Source organism: Apostichopus japonicus, chromosome 21 (assembly GCF_037975245.1).
Source record: "Apostichopus japonicus isolate 1M-3 chromosome 21, ASM3797524v1, whole genome shotgun sequence".
NCBI classification, from domain to species: Eukaryota; Metazoa; Echinodermata; class Holothuroidea; order Aspidochirotida; family Stichopodidae; genus Apostichopus; species Apostichopus japonicus.
The window spans coordinates 3,946,802-3,964,246 of record NC_092581.1 but is presented as its reverse complement, the minus strand read 5'-3'; the positions used below and the strand labels follow the sequence as shown (position 1 = coordinate 3,964,246).

Here is a 17,445-nt window from a genome sequence, read left to right as displayed (position 1 = left end):
CAGTCATGCAATCGTATGTACCTCTTATCGTGAATATTTCTTCATTTCGCGCTCTTAATTTTTGGCTACAATTTTCAAGTTTCCTAAATTATACCCCTTACTTATAAAACTACTTAAACATTGAATGTGACGCTCTATGTAATATTAAAGTATAAGATCGATGTGATTACTTACGTAAAGACCTTGAATAGGGCTCAGATTGGGAGAATTGTTTCATATGAAGGATTATGTTACATTACTTCCCGCCGTGATATAATTAAGCAGGTTTAGGTCAAACATAAAGAAAAATCTTAGCAATATCACTTTCTCTTTTAGCAATTTTACAGACTTTTGCTTTGAGGCAACAAGTTCTTTATTTGAGGTACAACTTAGCCGGTTGTCACTAATTTCGTAGGATTATAAGGAATCATTAACTCAAGGGTACAAGACCAAACCGTTTCTAATGTCAACTAAAACTGATTTCAATTCGTTCAATTTTCAAGAACAGAAAAGATACGAAGAAACTTGAGGAGGGGGGAGTGTAACGTAAAAATGCTATGGAAATTATCCATGACGCATTGACATCTCGTCGATGTTTAATTCAACGCCGTTATCCTCAAGCCAATTTCCTTCATTGAAATGTTTCATTATCTCATGTTAAGGATGAATTTAGAGAGAAGTTTGAAATGGGTTTGTCATAGTTCAAGAGAAAAGGAAAAACAGATTTAGTAATGTTTCTCTCACTGTTTTTCAAAATTTTCAAAAATCTCATGCTCCATTAAGGCTAAATTTATGATGACGACGGCTCCTCAGTACAGTACTAAGTGTTAAGGTTATTCCATGTTGCTTTATAAATCCTGATAACTCAACAAAACTCTTTCAGTTTCATATAAACCACAGGCAATAGACTTGGATGTCTTTCGACATAATGCGTAGGCTGTTGACAACATACACAATATACTTTGAACATATTAGCCTATGATTGGGTCCATAAAAGTATTTTGTTTTTGGCACTGAGTTTGTTATTACATCTGAAGAACTGACCTAACGGTCTGCATATATGATAGACTATAGTCCAGTCGCTTTAATTGATGAGCCTCAGATGTTTAAAGGGTCATTTCATTCTAAAAAAGAAAAATTAATAATAGTAAAGAAATACGACCTGGATAGATTGAGTGTTTTTATGGGTCTACATAAATATCAAAATTAAGTTTTGAAATCTTTTAAATTGAACATTTACGGGGAAAAAAAGCGACTATGATCCTCACAAAAGTGCTAAATTTTTCTAAACGTAAATTTTTTAAAGAGAGAATCTTTAAAAGTTGAAGATCATATATCAATCATGATACTATTTTTCTGCTATGTTTCTCGTAGCATCCATTCATTACTCTGTCTATACTCGTACTCACTTACTCAGCAAGTCAACAAAGAAATCCATCACTTGTAGATATAACTCGATTTTAGGTTGTTTTTCTTTTTCTTCACTCGTTTGCGAATATTCACAGAACCCATCCACCCCCCCCCCCCCCCCGTTACTTGTACCCGTTCGAGCACACGGACGTTTGTACATTACTCATGGTTGTGTACTCACATTATCGACTCAGTCAGCTATACTATTATGAGAGCGTGATGGCCAATTGGCTAAGGCGTCGGACTCGTGATCCAAGGATTGCTGGTTCGATTCCTGACTAGTTCATTATGTTGTATCCTTGTGCAAGATGCTTTATCTCACTTGCCTCTCTCCACCCAGGTGTTAAAGGGTACCTGTGAGATAACTTGTCATTAGGCGCAGTATATAACTGCTGCCGACTGGAGTGATTGTCTCTGGGACAGGTTATCATTGGCCAGGGGTAATATAACGTCTGTAAAGTGCTTTGAGACCTATCGCTATGGTGTAAAACGCTATATAAAAAAGCAAATATTATTAATATTATTATTATACTTGTTACTTTGAATATCTTTCTCCTTCCTTATTTCAGGGAACTACGGATCGAGTGGTTTTCTCGCTTTTAAAAATCTTGCTCAATTGGATGGCATCTGTATTGCGTCGTCTCAAGAAATCAGCGTCACCGCTGGAGATGAAGATGTCGAACACGTGATAAGGACGTTACTTGGTACACCGTCAGCCAAGGTCGTCATCTGCTTTTGTCAAGGCGAAACCGTCGAAAGTCTTCTGAGAGCTATTAAGAGGATGGGTGTGCAGAACAATTTTATCTTCATCGGAAGGTTTGTATAGATTCCCTCTGCGGTTTCTCTTTGTAGGGTAGGGGAGGAGGGGGAGGGGGAAGTGGGGAGGGGGATACATTTCAATATTTTACCGTTGTCAGTAACCGGTGTTGAAAGCTTGGTAACTTGTTAAGCTGCAGGAATCTTCACTTTTCACAGAGAGAGAGAAAGTAAATGTTACACACGCTTTTATCTTAAACCAAACTCGCACACTGTAGCTCAGAAAACTGTGATAGGGTGGAAATTATGTTTGTGGGGAGGGGGAGGGGTGCATCGATACATTGAGAAGGACTGCATCTCCCACATTTTCCTTCATCAGAAATTAAAAGTATAAAATATACATCATACCAATCGTAAAAATGAAATTAAAATTAATTAGTTAATGATATAATAACGTTTCACATACGGTTCCCCTCATCGTTAATATCCGATTCGAAAAAAACAACAAACATATTCTAAAAACGCTTGACAAATTTTTAACTTCCAAGTCAGGTAATCTTCTGAAGAGAACTTACTGAGATTCGATCCGGCTTTAGAGTCGATTGGTAGTATCCACGGTATACCTTCGGGGTCTCCATGCTATGTCAACGTCTTTTAACACATATATAAGGAAACCCCGTTTCAGACTAACGAATTATCACGCGTATAATTGCCACATCACATGTCCATTGCATGCTAGTGTATAGCTCTACTGCGTTGTTAAAGTTACTTTTCTTCCTCACTGTACATTACCGTCAGATTCATGAAGAAAACTGCTCATGTTACATCATCGAAACCACAATGCATTTTCGCATTCTGGTTTTTCCTCCAAAATCTGACATCATATTTAACTAGCATCTTTGAAATTACAACAAGATTTGTTCAAGTTTATGATATTTATGGTTTTCACTGCATTCTGCAATAAATACCTTTTTATAGGTCTGGAAGAATATTCTGTCATGCACGCATGCAAGGCTACATCACGTGACCGATTTCCCTCTCGAAAAGTTATAAGGCTACATTAAAAATGTTGTTTTTCTTAATCAAGGAACGCGAGAAGAAAAGCAAAACCGAATTGATTTTGTCTCGAATGATTTATAATAAAGTATGTAGAGTTCGCGTATATAGTTCAACACACGCAGGTCGTACATGATTTTCGGCACAAGCAAACCATGGAAGTCAAACTGAAACAACCTTGACCACTGTATACAACACTCTGTAACCGGTTATTTATTAATTTATTAAGTAATTAACAATTGATGACATTAACGAAACATCTACTTTGTTGTTTGTTTTCTTCGTGATGGCGGAAACAAGATCTATTTTCATCTCAGATATTGTTGTTTTGTAATTACTGTATAAGACAAGGTCATCTAGGTGTCTGCAGTATACTAGAATCGTAAAACGGAAAGCGTAAAACTCATCAATATTGAGTCTACATATTTTTAGAATGCTAATAATTTTATTGAAATTAATCAAACTTTATGACTCTAGTACGTTTCGCCGTCACCAGATGACGACTAATGAGTGATAGCTAAGATTAATCAATTATTTCATTCTCAACATTTTGTGGCACAAACACCTTTTTTTTCATATCACAATTAAAAGAAATGGATTACAAGTTTCACGTCGGGTGGCTTCCAATTCAAAATTTTTAACTGGAATTTGGAATCTTTTTCAATTTAGTAAGTCATTTCAGATGGAGCAACCGTAAATTGCTCTTGGGATGAAAAATCCACCTTACCTATGACCTGGCCGGGTATCGAACCCGGAACCCTCCGATTGCTAAGCCTCATTGCTTCAAATACCACCGCCTGTATCCACTCGGACACGGCACCGTTACACTCACTCCCTTAACAAAGCTTTTGACAACATTCAAACTAATAAACTGCACTATTGTGGCGAATGTGACCATCGAATGGCATCAAGAAAAAGTCAAAATCAACTGAACAAAAAAAAAAAAAAAAATCCGTCTATGACAATAATTATCACGGGTTATTGTTAAGGAACATGTGTTTAGAGGGTGACGGTTCTTTTGGGTCTCGAGTATGTGTGACCATTCTTTAATTACTTTCTAGCAGATTTTGGGTCAAATTCTTATTGTCGTTAAATTATGAGCGAAATCGCCGTATTCCATTTCCGTCCCCTCCACTCTCCCCCCCCCCTCTCTCTCTCTCCACCTACCGGTATGTCTCCATCCTTCCGCTTAAGCAGAACTGTTTACATTTCGATGCCGTTTTTGTTATCTTTTGGGAATCCCTTTTTTTAACGATTTTACGACAATAGATATAAAACTTTGGATGCAAAACACGTTAAGAATTCCCAGTGACATTTCGTCCGGGTATATACCAGGAAAGAATTTGTTTCTCGCTCTCCCTCTCTCTCTCTGTGAACAGCGTTTGTTTTATACTAAAATTTTACACGAGAGTATATATGCGTTCAAGAGGGTTTAAGGTAGTACATTGCTCCCTCGTGAATTATTCATAGGATTTGTGTCCTTGGATCAATATTAGTCGGTCAACGGTAAGGAAATTTGGCTTTTTTTTGGCAAGTCGTCGCAGCTTTCTTGCTAATTATTGAGCAGTTTCTTGACACGTTTAAATCTTGCTCGTCAAAAGTATAGATATAGGTGTGGGTGTTTCTTGATTAATTGTTTCCCGTTCTCAATTATTTTTTATATATTTTTTGGGGGGAGGGGCGGGGCTAAGCCTGGCTAAATACCTTAATGTACTTCCAGAAACAGATGGGCAGAGACACGTATTTTGACGGTGACGAGTTTGTACTGCAGAGTATTTAATCACCATAGTGGTAATTTTAAAAGATGGCCGGTCGCTAGGTTACAAACGGAGAGAGAGAGAGGTGGAGGTAAAGAGAATGATGGGTGGGTGGAGATGGAGAGAGGACAAAAGGGAGATCTTAGGACATATTGGTGTTAAGTGTCACGTCAAATGTAGTGTATATGTTCAGAGAAAATAAGGATTAGTAGTATGTCGACAGCATCAACATTAAACAACAGACGCAACAACACCGAAAGTATCAGCAACGTCCTTGACTCTAAAAAACATCATCAATATGAACATCATTAATAACGCCAACAATCTCGACATCTTTAACAATATCAACAGACTCAATAACATGGACAGTATCAACAACATCGTCAATACTATCAACAATATCAAAGATATGAACATCATTGATAACATCAACAGCAATCACGACAGCTTCAACAATATCAACAGACTCAAAAACATCGTCGATGATTAACACATCATGACCATCATTAATAACGTCGACAATCTCGACAGTATCAGCAATATCAACAGACTCAACAAGATCGAAATCATCAACAACATCGTCGACACTATCAACAGACTGAACAAAATCAACAAAAATTATATTGGGATCGGTCTCTTATGGAAGATAATTTGAAACGCCGTGCAAAGGAGTGATAAAAAGCAAGCTTTACCTTTCCAATTTCCAATAAGATTCCATTCTTGTCCTCCCTTGCCTCTCATGATCACCCTCCCATCACCCGTCTACAAACACACACACACACCTAGGCTTACACCTTATACTCTGCGCGTGTCCATTAACTTGACCGCTGACCAGAGAGTAAATGAAGCCGAGATGCAAACTGAGTCGTGATATCATTTAATCATATAAAGATATAAAAGTATTGGAAAACCCTGCAGGGCTAGGATTTTCATTTTGATTTATGCAAATTTTTTGGGCATCAAATAATACAATACATCAAATTGTAAAATTGATTGGAAATGTAAATTTGGAATATTAAATTCTCTACCATTTAAAGGAAGAAATCAGTATTTTAAAATTTTCACACCTGGCCCAATATTTAAAAATAAAAACTCAGATTATCTTGAATTCCCAATGGGGAAAGGGAAAAAACCACATCTGCAAAAATATCTAAGAAACAAGAAAGGAACTTCAAACAGTTTAAATAACTTACAGTGATTCTGGAGACAAAAAGGTTTGCAGATGTTTGCGAAGTCCAAGGAGCAAGGATGCATATATCAAAAATCACCAGATGAGATTCCCCTTTAGGATAAATTATGAACTACAGCCAAGAGTGTCTATGACAGATAGCCACTGATGTGAAGAAAACAGAGAAACGTCACGCAAGATTACAAAGGAAGAGCATATTTATATTATTTATATATACGTTTGGTTGAAGTTGGCGTCTATCTCGGCGCAGAGTGCTCTATGTCCAGTGGACAGAGCGAAGTATAGGTGAGAATTAGTTGAGACTAGTGGAACTCTAGTAGTTGTTACTAAGAGTTGAGCGATCATCAGACAACTGATGATCTGGTAGATGATCGCTCAACGCGTGAAACTCTGAGTAACAACAACAAGTGGTCCACTAGTGTGAAACTAATTCTCACCTATATATATATATATATATATATATAATATATATATATATATATATATATCTATATATATATATATATATATATATATATATATATATATATATATATATATATATATATATATATATATATATATATATACACGCATTTAGAAGGTTGACATGACGTTGAGGACTTCACCATATTTTGCATGCATTTTTTGCGTTCCTTGTACCTGTTTCTTATCATATTAAATGCACGGTTTCTAATATGTTGCACTAAACGATATTGTTTTCTCGCGTTCTTCGTTTTTCCATTAATGCAGATGCGGTAATAGAAGTTAGTAATGTAATACAGACCCTATAATATCGCTCTAATTTACTTGTTAATAAGATGATTGAGCACCCTCAAAATAATGTCATTAAAAAGGGTGTTATTAAACGTGATCAGTTGCCTGACGACGTGTTTAATTGATATATTCCAGAAAAAAAAAAACGCATATCGGGTTTAAATTTGTTAAAGTAACTCTCAGATGGGATTGTAGTAACACCTAGAGAATGACACAAAGTGCAATTCGTGACATTTACAATTATAAAATCATATTTTTGTAACAAACGTGTAACCTTAAGCATAAAGTTATCTTGGATATTGAGTCGAAAGGTTTTCGCGGTGTTTTCGTGTAACTTGGCTTTATATATTGATCAGCAATTAATTATAAATGGACATTTGTTTGGCTCATTTTATCAATTACTACCTTAGTGTATTGATTTGTATTCTAACATAGTTATGTATACTTGTATCTACTATATTTATCTATACTTGTATTCCAGAATATTTATCTACACTTATATTCTAGCATATTTACCTATACTTGTATTCTAGCATATTTACCTATACTTGTATTCTAGCATATTTACCTATACTTATATTCTAGCATATTTACCTATACTTATATTCTAGCATATTTACCTATATACTTATATTCTATATATATATGGCATTCATACTAACACTCCATACACATACATCTATAAGTGAATAATGTGTGAGTCCACATGCGAACACGTTTGATTATATTAAGGGTGATTAAGAAGATCTATACTTCTAACATTCACTTAATGTACCATACATAAAAAAAACATTCCACGAGAGGAGAAGGTAAGTTGTTTATCGTCGTGTTGGTTCTTACTCCTCTTCCAGTAACCCCGCCCTTTCCCCTTCCTTGAAGCGCAACTGGCAAAACGTATTCACATTTTTAAATTTTTCAATCCTGAAAATGACGTCATTGAAATGTTTATCCCTATATTGGCTGCCGACTGAAATGTTAATTTTAATGATAATTTTCCTGTGTTTATTTGTGTTTTCTTTAGTGACGGATGGGCTAATCGAAAAGAATTAACGGATGGTTTGGAGGAGTATGCAGCTGGTAGCATCACGATAAAACCACACAATATAGAGTATGAGCAGTTTAACGAACATTACTTTAGTCTCGATCCATTGAACAACACCTTCAACCCTTGGTTTAGAGACTTTTGGGAGCAAAAATTCAGCTGCCGACTTGAAGGCAGTGACGACAACGAAGTGACGTCAGAAATACTTCAACCTTGCATCGGTAAGTAAGATTTTTTTTTTTTACAAATCAAATGACGCCAGATGCGCACAAATCTTGAACAAACAACTCAGGTACAAGAGAGAGATAGAGATAAAATAAGAAAATACCAAAGGAAAAACCATTCTCCATCTTTCAATCGAGGCATTTTTTTTTGTGAGCTAACAAATATCAAAGTTAGACAATTAAAGTCATGCAACAAGAGCAGTTCAATTGCTTCATCATACATCAAAACAAAATGTGTCTTTTTTCTTCTCGTAAAATGTGTGTAAATTTATTTAGGAATCGCACTACAGGTATGCCTACCACATCACGTTGTAGTAAAGGAAGTTCCCTAATATGCCGGAGAACCAAGGTGATAGCGTGGTAGGCTGGTGTTGATGATAAGAGAGACACAATCATTCCCGCCTTTAGCCTCCGCTAATAATATTAACAGGCAAGTAAAAGACAAACATTCATGGTTTCAGAATTGTATTATATACCATGGTGGTTAGGCTATTCGTATATATCCTGTGATAGCGTGGTAGGCTAGTGTCGATGATAAGAGAGACACAATCATTCCCGCCTTTAGCCTCCGCTAAAAACAGACAAGTAAAAGACAAACATGCATGGTTTCAGGATTGGATTATATACCATGGTGGTTAGGCTATTGGCATATATGCTGTGATAGTGCGGTAGGCTAGTGTCGATGATAAGAGAGACACAATCATTCCCGGCTTTAGTCTCCGCTATTAACAGACAAGTAAAAGACATATATATGCCTACATTGTTTTAGGATTGTATTAGATACCATGGAGGAAGGCTATTGGTGTATCACATGTGATAGCGTGGTAGGCTAGTGTCGATGAAAGGAGAGACACCATCATTCCCGCCTTTAGCCTCCGCTTTTAACAGACAAGTAAAAGACAAGCATTCATGGTTTCAGGAATGTATTCGAAACCATGGTGGTTAGGCTATTGGTATATAGGCTGTGATAGCGTGGTAGGCTAGTGTCGATGGTAAGGAGACAATCATTCCCGCCTTTAGCCTCCGCTATTAACATACAAGTAAAAGACAAACATACATGGTTTCAGGATTGTATTAGACACCATGGTGGTTAGGCTATTGGTATATATGCTATGACAGTGTAATAGGTAAGTGTTGGTAATTAATTGATACCGTCGCCTATAATGCACTTTCAGAAGTTAATCCCTACAGATTAACAGGAAAATAGTTTCCGCTCAAGATGGTGAGGACGGGAATTGTTCTTGAAATTCATAACATACGGAAATCCTGGTACCTCGATCTATGACATTTGAAAAGTATCACACTTTGTCCTCAAATGAGAGGTGAAGCGTTTGATGATCACACTATCCGTTACAAACAGACAAAAAGGGCAAATTCATTATGAATCGTCCCATATTACCTCCTTGTTAATACTTAACCAAAATATGGAACATGCAATCAGTTTGCGGTTTCCTAGTAACAGGAAATAAGTCGTTTAAAGGCTATAGGTCGTATTCATAACATAGAAAGGGAGAAAGAAAGAGATAGAAACTGGACTATAAGTATATACGAAATATTTTATATCGCTATCGTAACCACACCGTCCGTGGTGATCATTTTTGGTTGAATACGCACGCATCTCATTGGGTTACAATGTGATTTCGTTTTGAAACCACTGAAAACATTTACGAGCTACTTATCTACCATCTATAATTATTCGGTTAAAAAAAAATTGGGCTATTATAATTGTTCTCTGCACATTATTGGTCAGGTAACCTACTTTTAAATCACGGAACGTTAACATGCGTGCATTTCACACCTGTGTCTGTATGGCATTGCATTAACATTTCATGATAGGTTATCTGCACAGGTAAACGTGGTTGTATCACGTTTTATAACTTAGATTCAAGTGAGATTTGCTTATGTCATTATTTGCAGTCGTTTATTTAAACCGAACGACCAACAAATTTAATCCATTGATTGCGATCCAAAACTGACAAGGAAATGTTATAAATGTTGATGTCTGCCTTTTGCTGAACCACGAAAACGGCGAGGCTGAAGAAAACCATATATGTATAGATGAGAGGAGCTGGCAAAGTTTTTTATGACGTCATCGTCAATTAAGACACTGCCCCCAGTTTAGCAATATTACGCATGGTTATTGATAACCTGGTTTGGAAACATTTGAATTTCCTAGCTGATTGGCCTATACCACAACGATAAAAAAAAATTAATATGGCCGCCGATGAATCGTAACTCCAAGATATTGAAATATATCATAAAAAAATATGAAATATATATATATATATATACGGTATCTCGTCAGTAACTTAACAATCTCTATCAGTATTAGATCATCATATAGATAAAAATGAGTCAAAGTTTTCATGACTTCATTTTCAATAAAGATGATGCCCCCAAAGCCATTAATGACAGTTACTAAAACCGTCCATTGCAAACGCAGTTTCCAAGCGTATGTATAGTGTATATTGAATTGTATATACGCAGTATCTCGTTCAGCAGTCTCTATTCAGTATTAGATCGGCACATTGATAAGCTGGGCAGCTTAAAGCCTTTATGACGTCATCGTCCATAAAAAATAGTACTGTCCCTAAGTAGCTACATTACTTACAGTTAGTAATAATGTTCTTTCGAAAATGTTACCTTTCAATTTCCAAGCATATATATTACATTGAAATGTTCCCAAATACACGGAATCTCGTCAAAAACTTAACCAAGTTCTGCTCAGTATTAGATCAACATATAGATGCATAAGCTGAGCCAGAGGTTTCATGACGTCATTGTTAATGAAGATAAATCGTTGCTAAGTACAAGGATAAAGTAGCTTGATTACCCTATGGAATTATAAGTAACTATATTAACCACGGTTATACGAATAATGCTTACGGCCTTTGGAAACTTTTTTCCTTTTTCAATTTCCCAGCATATGTACCGATACTATACAAACTATAAAAGATAACATGACAGTCCTATAAGAACTTCAATACATTCAAATGTATATTAAGTATCACGTCGTCGATATACAATCTCTGTACACCATTGTCAAAACATCATTTTTATTAGGCAATGATAAATTACCCTGTGGAATATTGGCACAATTTGAATCCTCTTGATTGATTCGTTAATTCTCCTCGGTCCCAACTGGACTGAACCTTTCCTCTCTCCCCCCCCCCCCCCAAAGCGTATAAGCGAGTCTACTATTGGTTCAAACAGATTATGAAACCAGAGATGTTTATATGTTTCAAGTTTTGTCTTCTTTTTTCTGTTTTGCAATGTGACAATACCGTAGTATACTAAACTCAGTGGGAAGGAAAGAATATACCGTTGAATTTGACCTGAACAACACTTATCAACAACAAAAAGGAAGGAAATAAGAAAAAAACGCCGAAAAGTATTTGTGAAGAGTAGCGATCAAGTTTCTTGTTCAAAAAGTCACGACTTTTGATTTGTACTTTGTGAATGGCATTCTCTTGAGCAGTGACTCCAATGAGTGGCGTGTATACATGCAATGAATATTGATTGTACGTACTCACACTTGATAACTACCTTCGCAAGTCATTGATGCTGTAAATGTTGAATAGATTTCTCTGTTCTTGTTGAAGAGGCTCGCTGATTTCTTTCTTTCCCCAGTATATGTTCGAAAGAAACAAAATCTCAGGAATGAACTTGTCTGACATCAAAGTAGACCTTTTCTTTCTCTTCTTAATAAAGGTTTTATAGATATCTTTGAAAATATATGTGAAAACATTGAAAGTCAAAAGGCATGACACTCTAAATTGTATACATTATATTGCATTGTACTGACTGTACTGTACTGCACTGTAGTGTACTGTACTACACTGTAGTGTACTGTACTGCACTGTAGTGTACTGTACAGTAATGTACTGCAATGTATTGTACGGTAATGTACGGTACTGTACTGTATTGTAAGTTATTGTATTGTAGTGTACTGCAAAGTACTGCACTGTATTACAATGTACTGCCCTGTACTGCACTGTAATATACTATACTGCACTGTAGCTAGTGTACTGTACGGTAATGCACTGTACTGTATTGTAAGTTACTGTATTGTATTGTAATGTACAGTATGGTACTGTATGGTATATGGTATGGTATAGTATGGTATGGTATGGAATGGTATGGTTTAACATACTTAAACACACTGATCAAGTATAAACGAAATTGATTTTTATGTTGAACTTCCTCCCCCAGTTCTTAGTTATCATGATCTGACTCATAATACTTTGATGGATTATTCACATTACTAACTACACCATTTCAGATAATTAAACCTATTGTTCTTCTTCAATTGTTTTCTTTCTATTGTCATGGTTTCATGGCTTTGTCTCTATTGTGTTTTTCATGTATTTCGGAGTGTTTATTGACTTTCTTATTGGTACGTTCACTTTATTTTATTAGATTAAACGATTTTTTATCTCTTTTTTTTTTTTTGGTCAGGTAATGAAAGTTTGATCCACGGTTACCAACAAGACACTAAAATGGGTTCTGTGGTCAACGCAATATATGCAGTGGCCCACGCCCTAGACGACATGTACCGTGACCTTTGCCCTAATAAATCTCTTTGTGACGCCATGGATCCAGTCGACGGACGGGATCTCCTGAAGTATCTCTACAACGTTAGTTTCGAAGGCGAATCCGGAGAGAGGATCAAATTTGACAAGAAGGGTGATCCCATAGGAAGGTAAAGATTTCTAAAAAATATTTACATATATTAAAGGGATGTTCGGGTGGCTGATCGAAGTAGTAAAAGAGTATGTAGTAAAAACTGCTGGAATTTTTCGGCATGTTTAGGTCAAAACCCACTTCCTCGTAGCATTTTTATGGCAAAATTATGATTGGTTTTGTTTTCAAATTTTGTAGTATTTTGTGTAATGCATCTGGCAACAGTAGAATGAATAATGTCATCACAGCAAAGTAATTGAAAATGCTATTTGATTTTTGCTTTATAATAGTTTACTCACTTATTCAGAGGGGAATAGAATATTTCTGCGAAACGAACAGTTTCGTTTTGATGAAATCCCTCATACAGACAATTTTCTCTCTATTTAAATGATGCATTTAGGCAAAGGATTATTATCCTACAAGAAAAATATTCTCTTTGTTTTATTAAATGCGCAATCCCTGGAATGCTCCTTTAAGGCTAAATTGACGATGACGTCACTTCCGCAGTGCAGACCATTTAAAGTTAATGTTAATCCATTGCGTTATAAATGCTAAAATCCCAACCAAAGCATATTCTCTTTGTTTTTTCATATAAATAACAGAACACCCTTGAATGACATTCAACACCATTTCATGTCATTGACAATCATGTATCGCAAATTTAGAAACTTGTCATTTTGGGGCAAGAAAAAAAGTCTTATGTTTTTCCCATCGAGTTTTGTCCTGCAACTGACCACGTTAAAAGTCTGTGTAAAAGACTATAGAAGTGATAAACCTCGGCTGTTTAAATGATCATTTCTCAACAACAACAACAAAAATGAACAAATGGTATTAAAATACAACCTCGACTGACATCAGTGGTACTTGACGGTCCGCAACTTGTCGAATTGAACTTATACTTTAATCCTTAAAAAGGACAAGGGTGTTTGGCCGTGCAAGATCTTCTCGGGACGTCAGTGCTCAAGATATATGCTAAACTTGTATGTTTTATCTGCACAATATATGAACAAGTGGGGGACTATATTCCCTATGACGTGCATTTCGCGCAGACTTTCGGGATTAAGCGAATTTGGCTGTCAGTGAAAAGACTTTGCAAAATCCAAACGGTAACTAGGGTGTTAGTATATGTGTATTAACAAAATTAATTTGGCTCTCTCGAGGAATTTTGACATACGTTGTGTTATTAATGTACTTGTAAATTTGCGACTTTCAAATGTTTGTTTATTCATTGTTTTAGTTTTTACTTCGTTTTTGTTTGTTTGTTTACTTGTTTGTATTTGTGTTACGTGTCTGCGTAATTTAGGGGAACGTAAATCTAATCAGAACCAGTTGCATTAAACATTGAAGCTGACGGTAATTGTGAATGTATTGTGTTGGTCTGTCAAGTGCATCATGTGTTGCAAACTTATCACAGCCCGCAGGTAAACCTTTTAACAACATTCCATAAATAGCCTTTCTTCAAAACCCTTTCTTTAACCTCCCCGTACTTCTCACATTATGTTCTATGTTGCTACTCTTCGCTTACTCTCTTTTATAAATAATTTTCTCTGACGTCAATGGACAAGATTCGAAATTAAGACACAAGATAAGAGGGACAAAAAAGACATGCGAAAGAAAGTATTCCCGATGACGTCATTAACAAATAAAATATTCATGAAGGTCCCATCACTAAACACAAGGACATCTGCCATCACTCATTCAAAAAACAGAAAACAAATTAAACTAGTCACGTCACTTTTGTCTTACATTTGCGGGATATATATATATATATATATATATATATATATATATATATATATATATATATATATATATATATATATATATATATATATATATATATGTTCTATTCAGCCGTAGCCTGAGTTTGCCTACTACGGTAAGAGTTAAATCGTGACTATACCCTACATTTTCTTCATTACAGGGGTTTTGCGTAACTTGCACTTCTGATGAAGGTGGAGCTAGCCCTAGCCTCCATTATTTAAGTCATTAGTGTGAATCCCGAACCTTTAATTAAAGGGATATTCCGGTTGTCAAAAGTGTATTTATGAACAAACTTGTTTCAACTTTTCTGCATGCATGTTTAGGCCATAACCACATCCTAATAGCGTCTTGCATCATGGAGATAAACAAAAGTATTTTTTCAAATTTTTCAAATTTTTGAAGTGAGTCTATGATCTGGCAAATACAGAGTCTATGATAATTATGTCGAACAGGGCCATTATTATTACTTTATTTTTCCTTTTAAATTTCTTAAATTTCTGAGTGTCTCAAAGTTGACACCATTTATCAGAGATGGGTCAATGTAATAACCTTTTGCTTTAATATTAATATTAAACGTTATAAATGGCCCGGCGTACTCCTTTAACTTCAATGTAATTACCCCGTCAGTCTCAATGAGACTCCAATGAACAAAAAAACGTAAAATAAAATGACTGGTAAAAATCAGCGGAATCTAGAACGCAGGTTGCTATCCTTATATCCCAGGTGTCGTGGTTCATAAAATGAGACAGCTTTTCTTGCCTTCTTCTTTCCTTATATTTTCCTCTTTTTCGTTTCGAGAATTTCTCTAGTTCCTTTTCTCATCTATTTGCTTTCTTACCAATCTCAAGTAACCGGTGAAGGTACTTTAGGTGATCGATTACCCGAAGATTCTTTAATTTCTCGTCTTATTCTTCTTCTTTCTTTTTTTCACGACAAAATTTACAAGAAAAAATCGTTAAGAAAGAAAGAGAGATAGAGATGGGTGAGATTGAAAACGAGTTACCCAATAAGATCAATTTGAGGTGCAAATTAAGGAAAATGGCTTTCTCTCGAGTTTTCTTTGATTAATGGCAGGGAGGTGGTAGCCTAGATTTGAGTTATATAGCGACTGCATGTCCAACCCAACAATAGTGTCAATAACTGACCAACTTTTGACTTGAAGTCATTTAAAGGTACATGTTATGTTTATTAAAGGCATTGAAGGCTCGCCCCAAACCGCGTGCCGCCCTCTGAAAAAGTGAACTTTCCGTTGCTTTGTAAGTGAAATTTTCTTCTTGTCGCTACAAAATGCAGACAGACGTGATACCTTGTTATCTTAAGCTGGACCTGAGATATCCATCACTGTATCGTTTGTACACTGTGCTGTGGGTATTGACCGCAGCTGTATGTACTGACTGTACACTAGTGTCTAATTACCGAAGGTAGCAAGCTGTGTGCGTATTTCCTGGGATCGATGGTGGTGTCTAACACTTCTGTTATACCTCATTCGAAACTAGGTCAGATTACCGGCATTAGATGTTTCTTTTTGCGCGAGTCTTCACACCCTTTAAATTGCCGTCTATAATAATGACGATGACGGTAACAACTGCGGCGGCGGCGGCGGCGAGGGAATCCGGATGGTCCTAAACATGACAGTATGCTTATAAATGAAATACTGTATGCAAGTTTATTTTCATTCTAAACGACTGGATTCCTTGATTAAGATAGTATGCTAGATTGAAAGTCATTACTTTTGGCTTAAAAGAAATGAGAATCGATAGCTGCATTCATGGTATTTTTCTGTCATTCCGTAACAAAAGTCACATGTGCTATATAGTTGTAGAAGTGATCATATCTATAGTTCAAATAAACCTCTGTAAGAGATCTTTTCCTTTGCCGCCACTAATAAAAAAAATCATTTTTCTTTTCGTCTGCTTTTTCTCGGAACCCCACGACCTTGTTCTTGATCAAATGAAAAAAAAGGTCCTCTGTTATATCTATCAATTGGACGAGAAAAAGGAAACGACATGAACTTCGATATGTCCCTTGTGGCGGTTTCTCAAGAGTAGATGTCTGTTTGCCTGTATGTTAGAGAATTATGCAAAATAGACAGTTACTGATATATACAACTGCCATGAAGACACTTGATACGTTTTGAAGAAAAGTCACCCAAGGTGAAGCCATGGGCGGGAATACCCTAACAACCTGTCTCCAGTCTCAACTCCATAAGTCTTCTGAACACATCGAGGCTGTTACTATATATATCAGGGTTTCCCTAACCTAATCCCCCCACGAACCCTCTGTGGATGTCAGAGTTGTCCACGAACCCCCAACTTTTGAGACACGATCTGAGTCATTATTATTCTATAATACTCATAACAGTGCTTCGTAAAAGATCATAGTGTAATATTGTAATGAAAAAAACAACAAGAGATGAACAAATATTTCTTTGGAAATTTCAAGATCAGATCAGCTCTTTATCTTCACGACGTACTGTCATGCGTACACCAACTTCACCAAAGTCATGCGGCCTGTGTCTGTTCAGTTATTTATCACATGCACGGTACGGTACTACTATAGCAACATATGCGTATGGAACGCGAAAAGAGTTTGTCGATATAGGTACGACTTTTGTACATTACTAAATTATATGATATATCAGATTTTAGTTCAACAAAAAGTACTCTAGTTTTGACTTCTAGAAACGTCTCACGAACCCCCTGGGATGGACTCACGCTCCACCTGGGGTTCATATACCCCAGTTAGGGAACCCATGATATATATGCTAATGGCGATGCTATGTCATAAACATGTGTATCACTGTCCATTGAAAAAGGGAATAGAAACCAC

At 36.1% G+C, this 17,445-nt stretch overlaps 1 protein-coding gene across 1 annotated transcript in view; it reads left to right on the top strand.

The window, feature by feature from the left end:
* LOC139962606 (metabotropic glutamate receptor 5-like) overlaps positions 1–17,445 on the top strand; it is an 82,757-nt gene that overhangs the window by 55,630 nt on the left and 9,682 nt on the right. Inside the window, exons 2-4 of the mRNA XM_071962743.1 lie at positions 1,959–2,205; positions 7,925–8,166; positions 12,628–12,871. Of these exons, the coding sequence (XP_071818844.1) occupies positions 1,959–2,205; positions 7,925–8,166; positions 12,628–12,871 (733 nt within the window). The remainder of the gene's footprint in view (positions 1–1,958; positions 2,206–7,924; positions 8,167–12,627; positions 12,872–17,445) is intronic.